This window comes from Cricetulus griseus, chromosome 4, assembly GCF_003668045.3.
Source record: "Cricetulus griseus strain 17A/GY chromosome 4, alternate assembly CriGri-PICRH-1.0, whole genome shotgun sequence".
Classification (NCBI taxonomy): domain Eukaryota; kingdom Metazoa; phylum Chordata; class Mammalia; order Rodentia; family Cricetidae; genus Cricetulus; species Cricetulus griseus.
In genome coordinates, this window is record NC_048597.1 from 32,861,381 (window position 1) to 32,879,199 (window position 17,819).

Here is a 17,819-nt window from a genome sequence, read left to right on the forward strand (position 1 = left end):
CAGGGCACAACCTCAAAATTGTTCTCTGAAGTCCTTCTGTCCTATTTTTTATAATTACTTCCAGAAGCTATTCACAGTAGTCTTGATTGATTTCAAGCATTCTTATCCATTTGTGTTTTACTAAAATATGTAACCAAGAGACTTAATCTCAAGCCTGCTTGGTATCAAAGTCAGTCAGGAATATAAAGAAGAAAGAAACATGAGAAAAAATATATCCAGTAATGTAACATAAAAGGAATAGTAAAGTCTTAATATCCCCGAGGATTAAAGTATTCTGGGAGAAAGTGAGTAAAGTGCCTACTGCTGAGTTTGGATCCCCAACCTCTTGCATGAAGCTGAACACGACAGCACATACCCATTTAACCCAACACTGAGGTGGGAGAGAAACATATGGATCTCATGGCCTCAGTGGCCAACTAGAATGGCCAAAGCAGCAAGCTCCATGTTCAGTGAGAGACCCTGCCTGAAAATCCTAAAGCAAGCAGAAGATAGCTTAAGTTAATATCTGGCTTCCTCACACCCATACACAGGAGATCACACACACACACACACACACACACACACACACACACACACACACACAAAGTATTATGGCCACAAAAATATTGATGTGATCATAAGAAATTCTCTAACACTAAAAAAGTTGAAATTAGCAATTAAGAGTATCCTGAAGAAATATTAATGCTTCCTTTTTACAAATTGCACCTGTCATAAATTCAGTCATGTCAAATGGTGTCAGTTTAAGAAGAAATTAAAATGAGATGTCAGTGTTAAAAAAAAAGAAAAAACTCCAAAAAGCCAGTTAAGCACTAGGAATAAATCCTGGTCCCAGTGCCACTGATCCCTAGGGCTTAAACTAGCTTTTCGAAGCCCATTCTTTTTGGTGAGTTACCTTGCTCAGCCTAGATATGGGGGGAGGGCCTTGGTCCTGCCTCAAAGTGACAGACTTTGTTGACTCTCTGAGGAGTGTAGAGGGGGTGATGTGGGGGAAGGGGAGCAGGAGAAGGGGAGGGAGTGGGATTGAGATGTAAAATGAGAAAAGATTCTTTTAAAGTTAAAAAGTGATAAAAAGAATACTAACTTTAAAAGAAAAACTTAGAATATATGTAGATGGTCCTGCCACAGAATTCTTAACACAGTGATGATGTTAAAATTCAGTTTTATATTTTGATAGTTGGCTGAGAGGGAGAATTTGATTGATGTCTGTTTTATGTTTGATCCTTAGTTTCCCTGCTTTTTAAAATTAGATACACACACACACACCCCATCCCCCCCACACACAATGCATTCCTTCATAGATGTTGTACCAACGAAGGTTCAAATGACTACCTTTGATCTGCTCTTCAAAAGCTAACCTATATGAATTCAGAATTGATTTTAGTCCATCTTGAGGAAATTCCTCATGGGACAGGCTGCCAGGTAATACATTAAACAAATAAAAGGCCTACCTGGCCTCTAAGTGGATTCTAACCATCAGGCTGTCATCTCCTTGACATTCTTAACTCTTACACAGATTCCTTTCTCTAGACCTGGACAGGAAGTGGGAGTTTAAAATAAATAAGTGAATTAACATTAACCCAGATCAAAATTTCAATCCCTCAATCCTGCTAGCTCCGCAGTGGCCACACACAACTAGTCACTACCATGTCCTACAGAGAGAGACAGCCTCTCCCTCACCAGAGAAGGACCTATCGGGTACTCAGACTGAGTGTCCCTATGTTTTTAGGCCTTGATGCTCGACATTGTTAGCGTTCCATGTTTTGAACTGCCTTAGGGCTTATGGGAAAACAACTTCATTGCCTGGTCAGTGTCAGACTAAAGGAAAATCCAAAGTCAATGAGGAGAACCGAAATAAACAATAAAGAGAGACTAATGGTCTTTAAAAATACACTGAACTTATTAATAGTAAGGAGGATGAAAATGTTATTCAAGAAACACATTTGTTTGCCACATACAAATGTTTGCACTGAATATATCCATATCACGCTGTCTTTTTGATGTGGGCATCGGGGTTTCAGATGGTCTAGAAGTTACACAGAAATTGTTTCTTTGAGACTGTGATGAAGCTTAACTACATGCTTACAGCACATGCTTACAGCACATTTTCTTCCCAAAAGGGGCCGCAGATGCTCTTGAGTTGCCAGCACTTCCTGTTTAGAACTTAAGATACTTACCCTTGCTTGGGCCCTGTGTGTCATCTTAAGCAGTTTTCATGCTTAGTAGTATTTTGGTTTCTACCCCTTGCATATAAAGATGCTGTAGCTTAACACATATCTTGTCACCCAAAGTAAGCCAGTGATCTGTGTATGTTTGCATTTAGGTTATTTTGTCCATTGAAGAAGGTTACAGACTTCCGGCTCCAATGGGCTGCCCACCGTCTCTGCACCAGCTGATGCTCCATTGCTGGCAGAAAGAAAGAAACCACAGGCCCAAATTTACTGACATCGTCAGCTTCCTTGACAAACTGATCCGCAATCCCAGTGCCCTTCACACGCTAGTGGAGGACATCCTTGTGTAAGATGCATAATGTTGGTATTTTTTCCCCTGACAATCATAATTTCTTTCAGGCTACAGGCAAGAACAACAGGTAGAGGGAATGAGTTTGCCTTGGTAACTGTCTAATTGCTGACCCTATATAAAGCTTATTTTATTTATCAGCTGAACAGATAAATTACTAACATGAAAAAAATGTGGATTTTTCACAAGAAAAAAACCCCCCTTTTTTCTCTCTGTATCTAAACTATTACTTTATTTATATTTCTCTTATGTGGATCTTTGATATTTGCGTCTTTCTTTACTGATCCTTCTTCATATTTATGAGTAGAATTTGTGTGCATGTGTGTGCCCCCTCTAATTTTCTTTCCATTCTATGTTCCACCCCTCTATTTGAATCACCAGAAGTAAGCATGTTCCCTACTGGTCGGATTACACCTTGCTGTTGTTTCTTTCCTCTCCCCAAATCAGAATTGGGCCAGAGAAGGCACTGATACAGCCATTTTACAATCTTCCGTAGAACCAAGAAAATCTACTTACGTCTCTGTGAAGAGCAATGAAAAGGAGGAGAAAAATGGAAGCAAAAATAATCGTCATCTCTATCTGAAATATTACACTTAAAGTTCATCAATGTCTTCTCTTAGACTAGATTGTATATAACCAATGCTCACCTTCCTGAATTACCAGATGGCCACAGGATATGCAGACATTCACTGTGGATCCCAGGTTCCAGTCAGGATAGGATTTTGGTAACAACAAGACTAGGCTCTTAAAGAGCTATTTGAAACAGACCTCTTTTCACAAAAGAGCATGTAAGAGTTCACCTCTAAATCACTAATTGGCAGCTTCAGCAAGATGAAGCCAAGCATGAAATAGCTAATTATTCAACTATAGCTGCAGCCTGTCTCCTCTAAGCAGTCCAGCATAGGAAGCTGTGAACAAAACGCACAGAAAAGAAAGGCACTTTGGATTTTATTATTAAGGCAATGGACAGCCACTGAAGGGTGTTTAAGCAAGAGAATGATGTGATTACAGTTACACTTCTGGAACTGCTGATTTGGCTATGAATGCAAAATAGATGGGAAACAGAGTCACATGTGTCTTTTCAGAAACCCAAGCTATAAAATTTCAAGGCCTGAGTTATAAAATGAGAGGGTAAAGTTAAGATGAGGAGGAAAGGGAATGAATTTATTGTCAGGCAACACACACAAATAATCTCAATGTGTCTTGGTCACTAAGTAAATATGGAATGAAGAAGAAAGGAGTAGAAATTTGTCATTTCTTTTTTCCCACAAATGGCAGGTGGTATACTTGCTAAGAGAAGAAGAGGAGCAAGTTTTGGAGCCTAAATGAGATTATTTTGGGCATTCTGAGTCAGAGATGCCTGTGGGAAGGTCAAGTGGAAATTCCTAGGTATATACTTCTAATTTGAATTTGAGGTAAAAAGATCTAGTCTATTTCAGCTAGGAAGATGGCTCAGCAGCTAAGAGTCCACACTATTCTTGAGTCAGTTTCCAGTTCCTACACAGGGCTGCTCAAAACTGCCTGTAGTTTGAGCTCCAGGATATAGGACCCTTTCTTGCCTCCATGGGTTCCTATACATACATACATACATACGAACCTGTAGACAATTGTGCATAACGTAATTACTTTATTTTCAAATATATAGGCTAAAGGTGTACATTTGAAGCTGGCAGCATAGAGATTGTAACTGAAGTCATTAACATACTTAGATAACCTATGAAGAAAATAAAGAATGCAAATAAACAGAGAAAAGGAAGGCAACTATCTAAGACCTGGAGAGTCAAGACACAATCCCCAAATAAATAACCAAATGAGATTGAAAGACAAGAGCCAGACTGCTAATGCAGGAAAGATGGGTAGAGCCACATCATGAAAGCCCAAGGAGAAGGCTCTTTCAAGGAATGTGGTGCCCCCAAGTCTTCACAAAGCTTCAGCAAACACAGAGTGGAGTGTTAGCTGGATTTAGCAGTGATGTACACAGGCTATGAGCAGCCACAAAGGGACTTTTTTTTTTTTAAATAAAAATGATAAAGACAATAAAGAGGGAATACAAAGTTAAAATAAAGATCAATACATAATAATAACTTTTACTTCCAGAAACCTGTCTCCCATAGGCAAGATAAGTAGAGAAAATGTTTCTTGATTTTTGTTTTCATAGTTTCTTGAAAATACAGTGTTCATGCTTTACTACTACTGAGAGAACATCATAATGGAAACATACCACAGAATAAGTCTACCTTAGTGGAAGAGGGCTCATATCACAACTCTAAAGCCAAATCACTTCCCTGGGGCTTCTAGGAACACAGGGTTAACAGACTTAATGGCGGCCATAGCAAAGGTATCCAACTGTGAAGTGACTATAGTCATCACTTTTAATTGACTGTATTTTGAGACTATGAATAAACTTTTATTACTTATAAAATACTCAAGAAGAATCTCAAATCAGAAAAATGACCAAAACAATGGGGGAAAAGACCCATAGGTCAAGGTAGATGTAGGGTCCTGGTTGATGGCCATGATGACCCATAATACAATGACTGACATGCTCTAAGAGCCATACCACACAGGCCAGAAGTTGCATCCTTCATAGAAAGTTGTCAGCTTGGTTCAATTCCAAAATCTAATCTATCTGAAACAAATGGAAATTTTTGTGAGTGATTTTTCTCTCCTTGTTTATGACAGAGGCACATGAACTTTTTATTTTAATATATTTTTGTTTGAGAAGCAAAATGAACCTGAGTCCCAGGGTATTATCCCTGAAACTGCTCCTTATTCTTATTATCAGAAGGGCCAGGATTGAATTTCCTTGTCTTCCCACTTGCACCATATTCCTACCGCCATCCACACACTCTATTCTAATCCCAGAGAACTGAGATACTTTATTGTAAAGAGATGGCCTGGCTGGTTTTGTGCTTATAAAATGATGACAAGCACCTCCACATGAGAAACCCCTCCGTCTCCCAAATTCCAAGAATGCATGCCTGACCCAAATTATTGTTGGATTAAGGAAACATGACCATCAATCTTTGTGACAGAATGCCTTTTAAGCATGCCAGCTGGGGAGACAGCTTGATGCATAAGAGTATTTGCTCTGCAAACAGGAGCATTATTCTGAGTTTGAATCCCCAGCACCCACATTTAAAAAAAAAAAAAAAAAAAACTGAGCATGATTGTGTGTGCCTACATCCCCAGCATCGGTGATAGAGAAAATAAAAGCTCAGGAGCTAGCTGGCCAGTCAAACCAAAATAGCAATCTTCCAATTCAGTGAGAAATCCTGTCTCAAGGCTGTAGGGCAGAAATGAAAGATTTGATATCTTGTTCTAGCATCTGCATAGCCACATGCATGCAGTACACACATGCACACATGCACACATGCACGAATGCATACACACACACACACACACACACACACACACACTACAGAGCCTGAGATGATAAAGCACAGCCACTCACCACTAAACTCTCCTTTACTTCAGTGTCCTGAACTCCAGGTTTCTCTCATTTCTACACCATTGTTTCCCCAGGCATTGTTCTTTCATTGACAATATTCCCATGGTTTTTATTCCACTCTAATTGCCTTTGTCTAAAGAATTCACCTGAGAAACTTTTACTCTTTGTCTTGACATGGGTAATAAGTGGGGGAGGACTAAGATGACTAAAGAGAATAGGGGAAGGCTATGAAACCCATAGTTTAATATTTTTATGCTAGCAAATTAGAAATCTCATGAATCACATTGGTAGCCTTTCCTTGCAAGCACCTGAGTGTTTCTACAGGAAAGATGCTGATCCAAGGCTGTCAGGACTGGAAAGAGCAGTTTTTGCTCTTGTCTTCTGCTGACATTCCTTGCCCTGATATTTCCCCACATGCATATTCTCATTCCTGTAGAGCTCCCAATACACTATTTTAAAAAGTGTAAAGACATATATGAGATCATGGTGATTTATATAAGAATGTCCTTAAATCCAGCTAACCGCTAAATAGATTTTCAAAATTACCATCTGATGGGGGCAGGCAACCTTCCATAAATGCAGCATCAATGCACCCTCATTAATCACTTTACAATAATTTCCTCTCAAAGAGTCATTTGTACTTGTCACATGGTACACACAGTCCTTGGTAGAATGGTTTATGTGGAGTAGAGTATTTGAAGCAATGCCTGACTACACTTCTTCTGCTCCTTCTCTCTGTTCGTTCTCGCTCCCACAACTCTCAGGATCAACCTTCTATGTAGGTATAATCCTATAGAGTCCAGGGATGTATCTGGCTATCTGACGTTTAATAATACAAAATGGCCTGGTTGCCATATGCTGTCCTTTCACTAAGCCCTACCTACTCCCTACCTTCCTCACCCTACACATTCATTCTCCATCCTTTCCAATGCTCCAGGCTTTGGTGTCTGCTAAGCATACTAGATGGCAGGCATCTAGCTGCACTTTTTTGGCAGCACTGCAGTGTAATCAGGAAATGACATTCCTAGGGCTTAGTGTATATAGCTCAGTGGTAGAACCCTTGCTTACTATTAACAAGTCCCTTCCTTCAATGCCTAGTATTCCAAAAAGAAAAAAAAGATGAAGAGAAAGAGTATGTAGTTGGGAAAGAAAATAACATTTCCAATTCTGTTCCAAGGCCACTACAAGTCACTGGCAAACAATTTTGTACTTTTTCAACATCAATTCAAAGATGGTGTCTGGGGATATGCAGCAATTGCTCAGATGGACGGTGCTGGTCCTTGATAGCCAATGGGCTCATTCATCATGTTCTGCTCTAGCCAAGGCACACTGTAAATATTTTCAATATTCACTGGTCATGGTTAGGGATCCTGTAAACGTGCAGTTCTTAGTAACTTTAATGACTGTCTTCCTTAGTACATACAAAGGTATGGTTGAATGTCCAAGAACTTGGTTTCTAATGAATGAGGAAGGTAGGAAAACAGTCATGTCATCACCATAATGCTGCTTCTTCAGAAAACAATGAGAAACCTAAGACCAAATAGTACTATCATCTTTTATTCAGTTAATAGTTTTCAACAACATAATATAAAATTTTCCGTTCATTTCCAAAAGATTTATCATGATACTGACTAGGAAATAGATTATCAACATCTACAAAATTGTTTATGTCCATATACTTTATTGATGTTTTGTCATGCAGAAATAAGTGTCAAGTCAAATCTGTGCATAAATTGTACAATAATTAGTTTCGTGGAGGAAGATAGAATATGAAGTGTTGGTCAGATTACCTGCCCACTAGAAAATCATGACTGAATGAGCTATGCTACTGGCACAAGATAGTTACAATACTGCCTATAACTATGGTAACACTGGTACATATCCTATGTTATAAACAATGACAACTAGTGCCACTTGTTGAGACTCAACTGTGTGCCAGTCATAGTATCTACTTGTAATGATAACTCTTTCCGCCAACCACCTGAGTCTGCGCCACGTTAGGGAGCCCAAATAACACACAGGGTCTTATATTAGTTACAATACTGCTGGCCAATGACTAGGATTACTTATTTGCTAGCTCAGTCTTAATTATCAACCATAGCTACTAATCTATATATTTTTATAAGGACTATCTTGCAGAGGGCGCCTTATGCGTCTTCTCTTCCTGGAGATCACACAGCAACCCCCGTCTCTACTACATTTCCCAGAATCCCCCTCAACTCCTAGCACCACCTATCTTGCTTCCCTATTGGCCAACAGTGCTTTATTTATCAACCAATAAGATAAACATATATACAGAAGGACCTCCCCCATCATCTGCTGGCATCATTGCTTCTTTCTTTAATCATCACTGCTGCCGTTCCTGTGACTCAGATAAGAAAACGGAGACTCAAGGAGGCTGTTTGTCAAAATAACACAAGAAGAAATCATTAGATTAGTAACAAGGTTCATCAACTCCCAAGTCCTTACTCACTTAGACTATGTAGCACAGAATAACAGAAAATCTCCAGAGTTTCTCAGCCCTGTACTGTTCTGAATATATGAGTATATGAAAAGAAGGTATATTTTTATTTTTCAGTTAGATTTTCTTTGTGTTAAATAAGACTTAATAAATGAAGTTTATTAAAAGCCCTTTAAAATATTTTGGTGTAGCATAGCTCTCCCTTTATTTTTTTTTTACTGAGTAAAAAGTTATAGAACATATGCCCTCCCTCATAGAGATAAACAGCAGATAAATAGTTATGTACTCCCCAAGCATCCTCCTCCAATGAGTAGCCACTTGAAGAACATTATCTGAGAACAGATATAACGACTAAAATATAGAGAGATGGGGGAAATATGGCAAGAACATAGTTCCAGAATTGCATCCTTAGGCATTTCTGTAGATTGCATTTTCTGGTGCTACACACACACACACACACACACACACACACACACACACACACACACACACACACACACACACACGTTGCTTCTTTCTTCCTGCACTTAGCTCAGATGTTACTCTCCTGTCCTTATTTGTGGAGTGGTGAGAATTGATCCCATAATGATATAATGGCAGTCACTGTCAATGCATTGTGACTGCATCTGATATAATTTTTGTTTTCACTCTGGATTATTTCCTCACAAAAGAATCTTTCTTTGGAAAACAAAAGAATCTTTCTTTGAGATACAGTGACCAATTATTCTCTCTTTAAGAACCATGTGCTGGATACTCTACTCAGAATTCTGAGAGATATTTTGAAAGCATTGTTCCTGCCTCATACTTATCTTTCCATTTGTACATATCTGCAATTTAATTATTATTCCTGTTTCACCCATTATCACTCTTATTATACATATTGAATAATCTGGACAATTAAATAGACAATAATTACTGAATAAAGTCTGACAAAAATTAACACCTCCAACTTAGCACAGTTAAGATTCATACTGCAAATACTATTCACTAATTACCCATAAACACTAAATAGAGGCAAGATATATGTTCCTAAGCATTTGACATGTTTGAGTCAAATCATGATTTAATTTTTAGTCTCAAAAATATTTTTGTTAATTTGTGATCAAGTTAAATAGTAAGCTCTATTGAAAAGAATGTAAAATCTTGAAATTTTGAAAAAATGCAAAGTAAAATTTTCTTTGAATGACTGGGTAGACAATATATATATTCAAATGTTGATATGTGAATTAACCAAATCTAGAGAAGAATGGCCATTGAATCATGAGAACTTCATGTGAAAGTGGTAATATTCCTCAATGCTGAGAGCTCAGATGTGAGCTGTTACATCCTGCTTACAATATATATACTTTTAAAATGTGAGCTTCTGGCTAGGCTATGAAGATGCTTCAGGTGAGCAACTCTACTAATCACCAAAAACAATATCCACAATCTCAGCAAAAAAAAAAAATAGACTGAATTTATCACTGTACAGGTTTGATAAGAAAGGGCATTTATTGTTTATTAGACAATGTTCTAGAGAATTCATCTGAGGATGATAGTGTCCAACTCTGAAAGCCAGAATATAGCAGCGTTTTTCAATTTCAGTATAAGATAAAGTGAAATCAAAGTTACCGCACAGCCACTGTGAACAATGTGGTGCCCCTGACCTTACTAAATCAAGTGCCCAGCCAGCTGCAGAAAAGGCCAGGGAGTTAACTAGGTAACTAGTGTGAATGCAAGAAAGGAAATTATGACATTGCAAGATTTGGGGAGCAAATGCGAATGCTTTTCAGGGGGGGGGGGGTAGGCCATCACAGTCATTAGTTTTAAGAGGTGTTTGTTTTTCCATCAGTTTTCTGTATTAATGACATAAAATTAGCAAACCACATTTCTACTCACTGCTTGCATAAAAGTGTGAAATCTTGAGTTGCTCCAGTGTCATCCCAGTGTAGAGAAAGAAACTCACCTGACTTTCCCTGTGCATCAGAAAGAATATGAACTAGGTTTTGAGGTACATGTCTATAATCCTGGAACTCTAGAGGCTGGGGCAGGAGGATCAAGAGCTTGCAGCCAGGCTGTCACACACAGTGAAATATGATTTCAAACAAATAAATGAAAGCAAACAAAATAAGAAAGGCATAAGAATATGAAGGAAATGTCAATTTAACTTATTTGTTAATTCTGTTCCATTTTAACAAAATTCTCTAACAAGTAATTCCATTTATTAAATCTGTATTATTCTAAAATAAGACATTCACTTTTCTAACCTATGGTAGTCAAAAAGGGTGTCCTAATCTTTTGAGAGTTAGTTGCAAAGTACAGCAGTATTTCCTACTGCTAAGATAAGCTATAGACACTGACTAAATAATCCAAAAAAATTATGCAGAAGCTATTTTGAATTCTCTTACTTATTCAGAGTGCATGCTTGACAATCGGAGATTCTAAGGAACACTGTCATTCAAAAATATAGCTAAGTCTGATTGCCACCATGGGTCTTGTTTGGTATTTCATATATGAATTTTTATTTGGTGATATTTATTAACATATATACAGCTAAGAAACTTGGAAGGAACATTGCAACAATCCAGAATCTGTCATAGATGCTATGATAGCTTGTCAAATTTTGGGCATGACTCATTTCTGTTTTGTGTAAAATTGTGAGTCATTCTGATATTAACTAGAATGAAACAACCCACAGTTATATAGCCTTATCACTATGGTTTAGCTTCCAGAATAGGAATTATAGAAGTATACTAGAACTGAATAGTTTTTTAAAGTAAAATCACCATTAAAGGAAATCATACTCAATATAGAATATAGTGTACACAAACCCCTACTACATACAAAAAAACAAAGACACCTGGGTTTCTACATTTACACCCACCTCAGTTTAGAACTGGATTTCAGTTTAGAAAGAGAGAAAGAAATCAATGTAGCAAAGAAAATATCCAAAGAAAGGGATCCTAAGTCTTTAGCAAGGGCTTGGCCCTGCATTGCAAGAAACTGCCTTTTGACTTTAGATGGTGAAATAAGTATAACTTGTTCTCCTCCAAGACTTTCAATGAAAGTGTAATTTTGATTGTAAGTGGTCTTCAATTTTCACCTTAGAACTTAATGATCATCCCCATGTATGTTTTATCAGAGTGATACCAGAGTTAGGTAACACTATAAACCCAGAAATTCTTCCTTTATAGGGCTTTAACCAAGTGATTTTTATTATTAGCAGATTCTTCTTCCAATTAAAATATTGATGGCAAAAGCTTGATGAAATATTTAAAATATTGATATTCAAATTATGGCTACACATATATGCATCCATTTAAAATATATTAGGAACAAAATAATTGGAAGTTGGACTAACTTTCAGTGTCTAATAAAAGCTTAAACATTTTCTTGTACTAGAAACATTTTTCATTATTTAGTAAATATTGATTTGAATCAAATCATAAGCATATTTTAAAGATCATTATTAGTTTACTAGATAATGTAATTTCTGTATCTAAGAATGTTTAAATGGTTCATTTATTGTAATGCACCAATTATTATACACTTTTCCTACCAAGTATTTTTACAAACATCAAAATATCTACAGGTTCTTGTGTTGTCACTCTTCTTGGTGACATGAACCTGGGAGAGCAAAGCCTAAAAATGAGGCCGATTGAAGTCTCATGCAAAAGCCCATTTTATTCAAGGCATCAGACAATTTATATTCTGAGGGTATTCTGTGGGCTAAGCAAGGTCGTGTAAGCAAAGTTCACTTGAGTCCAAGTTGTATACAGTCACAAGATCAATGTCACATGAATTTAGACTGTATATAGTCAGGAGGACAATTCATGCTTGGAAACCTCATTCTGAATGATAATGGGTAAGATGATGGATAGTAACCCCACTCCTATTTATTACACCCGGGAGGAGCATGAAAGCACATGCCAAGTACAAGCCGGGTTATGGAGGAACAGAGATTACAAAACTCTTGTGTTGTTTACTCCCAGCTACATTCATAGACTATGTTCCAATATTCCTGGAAGAAGAATATTGCAATTTTTTACTAGGATGATTTAAGCACAAAATCCCGAGTTATTTTACTATAATTTCTAAGATTCATTCCATTTTATTCCTCCCAACTTTAGTTAATATGTGTGTGCTGTGCATATACACATATATGTATGCATGCATTCACACATATCTTTCCTAGCCTTTCCAGAACAATGCATTTATATTATTCCTGTGCTTAAACTATAAACATTCTCAATTAGAATGATTTTTGAATATATTTTAGAAATGAAAATGATTGAGACAATGCTATTTTAGGATCTATCAGTACTATACTCCTTGACTTGTTAGCCCAAACTTCATTGACATTTGATTTTATGCCTTCATATCTATGTTTTAAGCTACAATACCTGTATACTATGCTCAGATATGTAAATCCTATTTATGCAACTAAGTTTTATGACATCAGAAATTGTTTTTAAATAAGACTGTTGTTGAATGTTTAAAAACATAATTTGAAGTTTGATCAGTGAGTTCATCATTAAAAGGAGATCCCTCACAGCAAGTGTGGTGCAGGTAAAATGACATGGATTCCTTTTGTTGTTGTTGTTTTGGTTTGGCTTTTTGCTGATTATTTTGTTTTTTTTCCCGAGTTTTTAATTTATTTACTTACTTTATATCCTGGCTGCAGCTTCCCCTCCCTCCTCTCCTGCCAGTCCCTCCCTGAAGTCCCAGTCTGTCCCATCCCCAAATCCACTCCTCCTCTGTTTCTGTTTAGGAATGAACAGGTCTCCCATGCCTATCAACAAAATATGGCATATCACCTTGCAGTAAGACTAAGCACCTCGCCATGTATTAAAGCTGGGCAAGGTGACCCAGTATGAGGAGTAGGGTTTCAAAAGCCTGTAAACGAGTCAGAGACAGCTCCTGTTCCCACTGTTAGGAGTCCCCCAAGAGGACCAAGCTACAAAATGATGACATATATGCAAAGTGCCTAGGTCAGTGTCATGCAGGCTCTCTGGTTATCTGTTCAGTTTCTGTGAGAGCCAGGTTAATTGATTCTGTGAGGGTTTTTTTTTTTTTTTTTTGTGGTGAAGGACATGGATTCCTAAGAGGTCAGAAATGATAGTTATGAACAGCTGTTAGGCTCCATGCAGAGAGAGTGGGTAGACTAGGCTTCAAGTTTCAAAACAATTTCATGAAAGAAAAAATAAAAATGAATATAGGAAAAAAAAACAACGGGTTTTCTAAAGATCTATCAAGTATAATACCCATAGTTGCAAAAAGCAGAAAATGTCAAAAGATTGGATTTTAAAGTTTTTTCTAATTATTTGCTGAATAAGACAGAAAATTAGGGTTCATTCAAATAGAGGTTAAAAATATTAGATACAAGAATATTGACAAAGGGAAAAATAAAAATGAGTAACTCTGGCTTATCTGGCTTTTAAATGCTGTGTTTCATTTCCCCGTAGAATGCCAGAATCCCCTGGTGATGTTCCTGAATATCCATTGTTCGTCACAGTTGGTGACTGGTTGGATTCTATAAAGATGGGGCAATACAAGAGTAACTTCATGGCAGCAGGATTTACAACGTTTGATCTGATTTCAAGAATGAGCATCGAGTGAGTAGTTCTAGGCTTATTACTATAATCAGATATTCTGCTCATGGAATTTCACATTCACACATCCAGTCAAGAATATGTTTCCTAAGGATAGTATGTAATTTCTGTCATTATCATTCCAGTGGAAGCTGAAGTTACACTTTCAACTATTCTAATTCAAATGGATTTTTGACATTGTTGTAAATGATTCCAAAATACATATTGATCCTATTTACATCATAGACATTACATCAACATAGAGTTTGTTGCCTTGGTCAATTGTTTTCCATATATGCTAATAAAGCACAGTACTTCCTACTATCTTCATTACATCTATCTACTTTAAAGAGTTACTGCCATTTTAGAGATTCCTTCTATGTATTATCATGATCATATATCTCCCATTGTCTCAAAGATCATTCTTTGACTACATTCAATAGAAATGTTCAAAATCTGGATTAAAAATATAGCAATTACATGGAGCCATGTGAAATTACCATTGTTTTAAGATAGCAATACAATTTCATACAGTTCAAAATTATGACAGTTTTTAAACCAGATACTGGATTTTATTGATTCTTATTATTTCCCATATATGCATAAATGAGTAAAAGAGTCAGAGTCAGACCCTGTTCTCACTGTTAGGAATCCCTCTTGAGGGTCTCCTATTCACAAATGTTAAAAATTCCAGTGTTCCCAACAAGTATATGAGATAATCCATTCATAAAACAGTTGAAGTTCTGTGTGTGGCCCACTTCTATCATATCTCCTACCCCCATTCCAAGATTGTCACGGTTCTGTAATGCTTATTATTCCATACATATCTTATTTACATATTTCATGTGAATTTTAAAATTCATGTAAGAGCTTATGTATTGTTCCTGCTTTTTTCACCCAATATTGGAGATTCATTTGTGTTCATGCCTATAAATCCAGTTCATCAGTGTGGGCTACTGTGTGAGATTTTGTTAATGTCTCACTTTTTAAAAATTTTATTAGTAGAAATGCTTGTGCATTGTGTGATTTTTGTACTCATTTTTTGTGTACCTCTTAAAAATGGAAGTGTCGTTACAGTAGGGCTATGGCATACATATATTTCCACTTTTATTTCCACACAATTACTAAATTTTGCTTTGTCATTTTCATGTCCATATTATACCTCTACCCTATGTGCTCTGCATTGTCTATAACTTGTAAATTTATATAACTTCTGGAATTATAGTCTTATGCCTATAGAAATGTAAACATTCTATCTGGATATGGAATTTTTCTTTATATCATTAAATTTGAGATTACAGTATAATTTATGAAACAAGGGAGAAGAAAGTACAAAATTTTTGCTATTCATTTATATGACTACTTAACAATTAACCAACACATTTTTTGTCAAATGTGACATGGTATATATTTAACATAGGTAAGTATTCATTTACTCTGGCTTGTATTTATTTAATCTATATACTCAAAATCTCTCTCTCTCTCCTCCACATCCCTTCCTCTCTGCCTCTTCTCCCTTCTCTCTGTCTCCATACTCTCTCAGTGACATTAGACGAATTGGAGTCATCCTCATTGGACATCAGAGACGAATAGTCAGCAGCATACAGACTTTACGTTTACATATGATGCACATACAGGAGAAGGGATTTCATGTATGAAAGTACTATAAACACCTGTATTTTGTGCCTCAGCATTTCTACAAAGAAAGACATACCCTCTACGACTCATTCTTCTGATTCTCCAGACATCCCTTCACAACCCACAGTCTCCTGTTCAGATTATGGCTGCACACCTTATGTTTATGCTTCCACCCTGGATTTCGATATCCTGCTACACAGGTCCTCTCTGAATAGCCTGCAAATGAAACTCTGGCCCACTGCAGATTATCACTACATAATGATAAATAACTCAGCATGAATGTGTAACTTTGTATAGAAATGTTTGGGAAGTGTTCATGGACTTGACCTAAAGGAATTTGTTCAGGTGTGGCATCTTCAAAGATGTGTGTAGAGTTTGATGGTACATAGAAAGAAATAGTTGACCATTCTTCCATGTTTTGTGATTGAGTAGCTTCCAACTTGACATGCTTCTTTTTCGATAGTTTAACTCAACTCTACGGGTTGTACTGTTGTTTTATTTTTAATAACTTAACTGTTGGTGCCTGATGTTGTTACAACTATTTGCAGAAATGATCAATGATTCCATGTAGTGCATTTGTGTCAGGTGTGACTACAATATGAAGGGCATTGTTGGGGAGGGAGATGGACAAAAATACTGTGCTTTTAAATACTCTAAGGCTGGGTTTGTCTATATTTTTAAATTAACTTTATAGGGTTCTACACATTTCATAGTAGGTGGATGTTTAGAGGCTTTTCCCCCTCTAATTTTTTACTAACTATACTGTATTTCTCTAGTATGTTACAAGAATCACCCTTGGAAAGACCAAGAGTGAGTCCATTATTACTCTGATAGTTTTCACAGACAGACGCATGGAGTAAACCTATGGCTGTTCCCTTGGATTCATCCTCACAAGTTTGAAAAACAATTATCAAAGCATTGGTAAGGCTAATTGCCCACAATAAAACATCTTTAAATAAAATGTCTAACATAGTAGCCATAAACTAAATGGGAAATGATTTACTAAATTTAAGATAGCTTGCAGTGGTCCAAAGTAATAAACACATCTAGTTAATTGATAACTGGTGTATTTTCCAACAATTACAATATTTGGTTCACAAAAATAAGTTACATGAATGCTCTGAGCTGTTTTCCAAATCTTCTAAGAAATTCGTATTGATACCATAGACATGATATAAATAGACCTCACATTTAAGAATATATATGTGTATATGCATATATATACATATATATATATACATATATATGATGTGTAATCCTTGGTCCATCATAGTATATAAAAATAATAACACATATATGAGCCATGTTATCACAATCTTCTCTGAGGCTTGCAGAAAAAAACAAGCAAATATATTTTTCCAGTGAATTTGTCAGCTTATCAAAATAGTGCTCCTTTTTAAACAAACTCAACTATAAAATCATCTGCTCCCAATGAAACTACAAAAATTTCCATCATAGTGAATCAAGAATAAGCTGGTTATTGAGGAAAGAAAAATGCAAACTGGGTTGTCTAAAGATGTGGATTTAGTGTAATAATTTTTATTTGATGTCAGAGACAAAGGTACCCTCTCCACATCCCCAAATTCCTATCTACACTGTACTGAGAGAGTATAAAGCTTTTCCTATTTAGGGATTCTCACTTTTCCTTTTACTCTTGTTTGTAAGATTGTTTTTATATGAGATCCTGCTACATGATTTATTTAGCTGATTCATCTTCCTGGTTTTCCCACTCTTACTGCAGCTTAATTTTTCTCATTTCAAAGAAAGAATGTATAGAGATAAAAGAATGTCTTGAGAGCATTCTTTAACTACACAGAAGGAAAGAGTGGATTTCCATGCCTTTTTAAGCAAGTGTGTCAGAAATAGCTAGTAACATTTCCTAGACACCTACATGCATGGCCATTCATCACTCAGTTTGCTTGATATATTTACACAAATCTGGATATATTTAGGGGAAATACAAAATTTCCATATTTATCTGTCCTTAAATATCTATTAAATGATAACAGATGTAAACAGATGATTAAATTTATTAATCATATATATATTTATTTTTATAATACAACAAAAAGTTATTTAGGAAAATAAGAAATAGAATAATATGCTCCATTATAGGACTCTGTCTGCAGCATCTGTATGCCTTGATGAAATAAATTCTATAGCAGTCTTTAAAATTCTGTGG

At 36.4% G+C, this 17,819-nt stretch overlaps 1 protein-coding gene across 1 annotated transcript in view; it reads left to right on the forward strand.

Moving 5' to 3' along the window:
* The window catches only part of LOC113830699 (ephrin type-A receptor 6), an 818,688-nt gene extending 803,031 nt beyond the window's left edge, over positions 1-15,657 (forward strand). Inside the window, exons 16-18 of the mRNA XM_035444430.1 lie at positions 2,321-2,514; positions 13,874-14,023; positions 15,543-15,657. Coding sequence (XP_035300321.1) covers positions 2,321-2,514; positions 13,874-14,023; positions 15,543-15,657 — 459 coding nt within the window. The remainder of the gene's footprint in view (positions 1-2,320; positions 2,515-13,873; positions 14,024-15,542) is intronic.
* The last annotated feature ends 2,162 nt before the right edge of the window (positions 15,658-17,819 follow it).